The sequence below is a fragment of the Leptonychotes weddellii genome, chromosome 7 (genome assembly GCF_054177405.1).
Source record: "Leptonychotes weddellii isolate Sample4059 chromosome 7, ASM5417740v2, whole genome shotgun sequence".
NCBI classification, from domain to species: Eukaryota; Metazoa; Chordata; class Mammalia; order Carnivora; family Phocidae; genus Leptonychotes; species Leptonychotes weddellii.
In genome coordinates, this window is record NC_138375.1 from 69,127,016 (window position 1) to 69,133,071 (window position 6,056).

The 6,056-nt window shown below is 31.4% G+C and overlaps 1 protein-coding gene across 1 annotated transcript in view; it reads left to right on the forward strand.

Moving 5' to 3' along the window:
* The window catches only part of SLCO4C1 (solute carrier organic anion transporter family member 4C1), a 60,238-nt gene that overhangs the window by 30,748 nt on the left and 23,434 nt on the right, over positions 1 to 6,056 (forward strand). Inside the window, exons 3-5 of the mRNA XM_006727796.3 lie at positions 1,634 to 1,816; positions 3,498 to 3,594; positions 5,445 to 5,566. Coding sequence (XP_006727859.1) covers positions 1,634 to 1,816; positions 3,498 to 3,594; positions 5,445 to 5,566 — 402 coding nt within the window. The remainder of the gene's footprint in view (positions 1 to 1,633; positions 1,817 to 3,497; positions 3,595 to 5,444; positions 5,567 to 6,056) is intronic.

Below are 6,056 nucleotides of genomic sequence, written 5' to 3' on the forward strand. Positions count from 1 at the left end.
AGAAATTTAAATACAATCAAATTCCAACATCAAAGATGTCGAGGACATAAGTGAAATCTGGAAGTTGTTGAGTATAAGAACAGTATGTTTAGTATGACCATACTTGTGTAAAAAAAGTAAATGGATATAAAATGTGTGAATGTGTGAGAAAATGTCTGAAAAAAAATAAAAAGAACTGTTAACAGTTGTCATTACCTCCATGTGAGTTATATGGGAGAGCATAAAGTGGAGGCAGGCAGGGGGAAGGGAGAGTTTTGTATTTCTCTTGATCTTCTTCTGTGCTATTTAAAATTTACTTAAACAAGCGAAACCTCATAGATGACTTCCTATGGGAAAAAACAAACACCAAAACCCCACAGAATACTCACATGGTCAAGGTATCTACTAGATTACTACAGAAAGATATTTCTCTATTATAAAAAAGAAATAGGAAAAAATAATAAACCAAGAAATACATGTAAGTATGTTTAATTGTGCAATGTATCCAATAATAAGAGACTAGTCTTAATCTAATCTGCTACCTCCAGAAAAGTGAACATTGAAACCAGAAGTCACAGGTCAAATGTCTGACATGGTCAGGGAGGTAAGACAAATAATTCAGACTTAGGCCAGTTATAAATACAAATTATCTGCCAAAATATTCATCAACCTCTTATAATATGAATATGTACAAAATTATGGGTATGTTTTAAATTTTAAATTAAGAATAATAAATATTTTATGCATAAAATTTGCATCTGAAAATCTGATGGTCATGGACCAGTTAAAGAGTCTTCAGGATTGGTGCTTTGGGGGTCTTACTCATCTCATCATTCAGGAAGTAATACATCTTGATCTGATATTAAGGAAATGAAAATAGAATCATCTAAGGCTATTGTTAAAATGCAGTTTCTGGATACTACCAGCTTCAAAGGGAAAGAAAGTGCTGGGAATATATTTTTAACAAACATCTTTATTCATTAATATTATCAGGTGAGTTTAGGAAGTATGGGTTTACTATATTATCCAGCCTTTGAATGTGATTTTTAAGAAGATTTTAATCAAATCTTAAAAATAACCATTTTTCTTTTGATGATATTCAGAAGAATATTCTATAGGGCCAAAAGTTGCTTAAAAAATAAATTTAATAAAATAGTTTGAGCTACAAGAAAGAACTAGACATAACTTTAAGTATTATGGCTTTGTAGTGAATATTAAGAAATTATTGTTTTGACCAAAATATCATATAACCTAAGTATGCTTTTCACATGTGTTCAGGGTATTGATTGACAAATTCAATATGCTGGTCATACTGTATTTATGACTTGGAAAGAAAAATAAAGGCTAGTTTTTTTTTCCTTAATCTGAAAACTTCCCTGGCACCACTTGCTTCAATTGTGTTTATATTAACTTACTCCAAATTTGTTAATTTTGATTGTTTAATGTTTCTCAGTTTTGTTCTACATTGTCTAAATTTTAACATGATAATATTTAATTTTCTTTAGTAATGTATGTATTTTAAGAACAGTTTAATCATAGTGAAGTGATTGAGAGAAATAAAGAAGGCTGTTAGGCAAGTATAATTGATAAAAATAGATGTTTCAGTTATTAGCTAAATTTCTATAAATTCACAATTTAATTTTTTCCCCCAAAGATACTTGCATAACAACAAGGAATAGAACCAATTGTGCCTCTTCAAGTTCTTCGCTTTCTAACTACTTGTATGTCTTCATCTTGGGACAACTATTGCTGGGAACGGGAGGAACTCCTCTCTATACCCTGGGAACAGCCTTTATTGATGGTTCTGTTCCCACACACAAATCTTCTCTGTACATTGGTAAGTTTTCTCTGTAATATAAATGTTTCAGTATCATTTCATTTTATTGCTTAATTTATAAGTAAAAATATAATAGATGCTTATTAAAAAGTTAGTTGTAATTTCATGGGTATTTCCATTAGATTCCCAGTAGATGGCAGATATAGCAATATTACTGTTTTTGTTTCATCATTTACTGACACATGTACTTCAGCTGAATGCAGTTATGAGTTTTGTTGACATCCTGCCCTGTTTTCTGTTCTGAGACTGTCTTAATTCTTTCAGTCTGCTGTACCAGAATACCATAGACTGGTTGGCTTGTAAACCACAGAAATTTATTTTTCACAGCCCTGGAGGCTGAGAATTCTAAGATCAAGGTACTCACAGATTCAGTGTCTGGTGAGGCCCACTTCCTACCTCATAGACATTCATCTTTTTACTGTGTCCTCACATGACAGATGGGAAGAGAGGGCTTTCTGGGGCATCTTCTCATAAAAAGTTTGTGAGGATAGATATGAATTCTGTATTCTACAATTTGGGATCCCCTCTATGTAACTTCACAGATTGAGTTTATTTGAAGCAAAGCTTTACTTACTGTGGGCAAGTCTACTTCTAACTCACCCTTACTTTTAGAGTATAGCCTCCTAGGTGCCTACATAAAATGTAGGGTGGGGGAAGTTTATAAAGTATAACTCCCAAGTTAGGGGCCCTGAACTGCAACCTTGTTTTTCCTACTTCCTAGAGACTAGCAAGGATTGTTAACCTTCCCAGGGTCTTTTGTAGAATCAGCAAATATGCACAGGAAAACAAAAAATCAGTCCTAATTTTTTAGGTCTTTCTCTTCAGAATCTTGACTCAATGGTCCTTCAAAAGATCACCTTGCATGACCCCTACTTTGGGAACTTGGTCAAGTACATAAGTCATTTTTACCATTGACATATGCTTGGCTTTGGGTATGATAGATTCTGTTCTTTTGTGTATGCAAATGAGAATCTTAGCAGTTAATAAAAAATTCAGAAGGTGGTAATATATGAAGATGCTAATGTATGCATAATTTTTTGCAAAGATTTAAATGTTACATATGGCAAAATTTTAAATATCTGAGAGAAATAAGGTCAGTTTAATTCTGCTGCGGGTAGAAATGGAAGACTCACTAAGTGCGGGAGTTTAAATTAATGGCTTACTTTTATGAACCAGGCTAATCACCAAATCCAGGTTTTAAAATCAGCTGCTATAGTGCAAGATACAGATTGCTTTTAGAGTGTGTACAGAGTGGAAAAGGCTTCTCATTTCACATTATTTTCTTCCATAAGAATTGTAAACAGTAATTATCATCATCCATAAAGGGTAATAGTAGATATATTACCTCTGTTGCCATTTAAGATAATGTAATTTTCCCTGAATTTATTGTTGTTGGATTTATTGCAATTATTATTATAGTCTAACAACTTTTACACTGAATTACATATATATTTATATTTAAAGCATATTTTATAGTTATATTTATTTTTAAAATATTTTTAAGTTCCTTGACTTATTAACAAGTGGCACCATTCAAATTGTATTTTTTTTACTGAAAATGCATAACTTTGTTGTAATTCTAATCATTTCAAATTTTTACAGTAAAATATTTCCTCACTACTGTAAGACATTCATAGCAAAGTTGTATAGTTGACCATTTTCAATGTCTTTGTTCTTCTAGGAATTGGCTATTCTATGTCAATATTAGGCCCTGCTGTTGGCTATGTATTGGGAGGACAGCTGCTAACCTTGTACATTGATGTGGATTTGGGACAAAGGCAAGGCAATATCTATTTTTCTCTTATTTAAGTTTATTTTATTTTAATGATGTTAACATCATAGAACATTTTCAAAGTATTTGAAACAAAACTGAAAACACACAATTTTTCTATAATGTTTTAACTGCACTACTTCATGAATTAATGCCATACCACCCCCTAGTATAATGCTTTTATTCATAAATAAGGATGCTTAAAAGTCACCTGTGAAATTTTTCAACATACATATCTAGGACCCCATGCATTGTTCAGAAAGAAGAATTTAATCAAAATTGGTTATTTCTTTAGTAGACTTAGCTGGATGTAGATAGCCTGAAAAGCCTCGAGAGTCCATGATTCTCAGACTAAGTTCTGTAGTAGTTCTGATATGGTCAAGGAATCACAGTTGTGTGGTTTTAACTGTGGCCATAGAGGATAATAATAGGTAATGTTTATTTATCCCATACTATTTTATATATATCATAGATTTTGTGTGTTATTATATTTTACATTCCACTTAATTTAATCCTTTTAATAATCTTATTAGGTAATTGATACACAGAGGTTGGTAAGTGACTAAGGCATGAATTCAAGGTGATCTTTTTGACTCCCAAATCCTCCTTTTAACCACTAAGTTACCTTCTCTTTTTCCTGAATATAGAGAAGTTAGTAACCTTTGGTGAGGCCATATTTTCTCATTTTACCACTAGGAATCAAAACTGCACAATCCTATGTGTGACTCTGAGTAATGAATAAGAAAATGTGGTTATAGATATGTGATTTGTTCTTTGAGCTGTTAGTCCCAGGTTAATATTTTAGAGACTATATAAAAAATGTACAGAGAAAATCCTTGAAGCAGAGAGCTGAGTTTTTAAGAAAGGTTTTTAAATTCAGTGGAGAATTATATGAGTTGTAGGAATGGTGTGTTTGGGGGAGAAACCTATTGATATAAAACTATGAGAATCATTATAAAATACTGTTACTAAATTACTTTAAGAAGAACTTTATAGCCAGACAGAGAAAGACAAATACTATATGATTTCATGTGTATGTAGAATCTACAAAAACATACAAAAAAACAAGCTCGTAGATACAGAGAACAAATTCGTGGTTACCATAGGTGGTGGATGGGTGAAATGGGTAAAAGGAGTACAAAGTTCTTGTTGTAAAATAATTAAGTCATGGGATATAATATACAACATGGCAAATATAGTTGGTAATATTGGACTGCATATTTGAAAGTTGCTAAGAGAGTAAATCTTATAAGTTCTCAAAACAAGAAAAACAATTCTGTACTATATGGTGACAGATGTTAAGTAGACTTAATGTGGTGATCATTTTGTAATATATTGAAATATTGCATCATTATATTGTATACCTGAAACTAATATAATATTGTATGTCAATTATACCTCAATAAATAGGTAAATAAATAAAATAAATGAATTTTACATTTAAATGAATGCCTTAATCAAAGCACAGTGTATGGGCTTTCAACATCGATCAGTGATTTGCTGTAAGATATACTCAGTATAGTAGAGAAGAAAAACTTAGCCAAAGTTAGGTAAACAATGTTCAGAAATTCTATGTATGCCTACAGATATTCAGCATACCTGTATTTACTATTAAATATTTTGCACTTCTCTGTCATATTGCCATTTGAAATACTTTGTAAACCATTATTCTTATAGCTCTCATTTATGCCTGCTCTCTGTTATCTGATTCATCACAATGACTCAACTTAAAATGTTGGAAACTATAATACTATTCCCCTATATATGCACTTGAATTACAAAGTCTGTACTTATCATAACTGCATTTTAATGAACAAGGTAGAGTTGACTTTTACATTTTGTTTTTCTGTCCTATAGCATAGCTATCACTGAAGATGATCCACGATGGCTGGGGGCGTGGTGGATTGGATTTCTTCTGTGTTGGCTCTTTGCTTGGTCTTTGATAATACCTTTCTTATGCTTTCCAAAACATTTACCAGGTAAGCATATTTTTTTCAAAACCAGGGAGTTTTATTCCAATTCTGGGCCAAGGGTTGCTTATAATTTCTAAGAACTCTAGAAAATTCATTGTTTTATAGAATTTCAGTTGTCTTCCTATATAAACTTTTGAATATTTGTCTTTAGGAAATTTTGGGTAGCTATCTTAATACTCATGGTTTTCCTTTATTTCCAATTAATAAAAACAATAAAACTGTATATATTCACTTTTTTAGTATAGATATACTTAATAATATATTATAATAACTGAACAATATATTATTAACTATGTTAATATATTATTAATATGTTAATAATATATATACTATACAATACTATAATATATAACATGTTAATAATATTTTGTTATATATATATACACACATATATATATATTCATTGTTTGTGCATAACACCCAGTTCTCCATGCAGAACGTACCCTCTTTAATACCCATCACCAGGCTAACCAATCCCCCCACCCCCCTCCCCTCT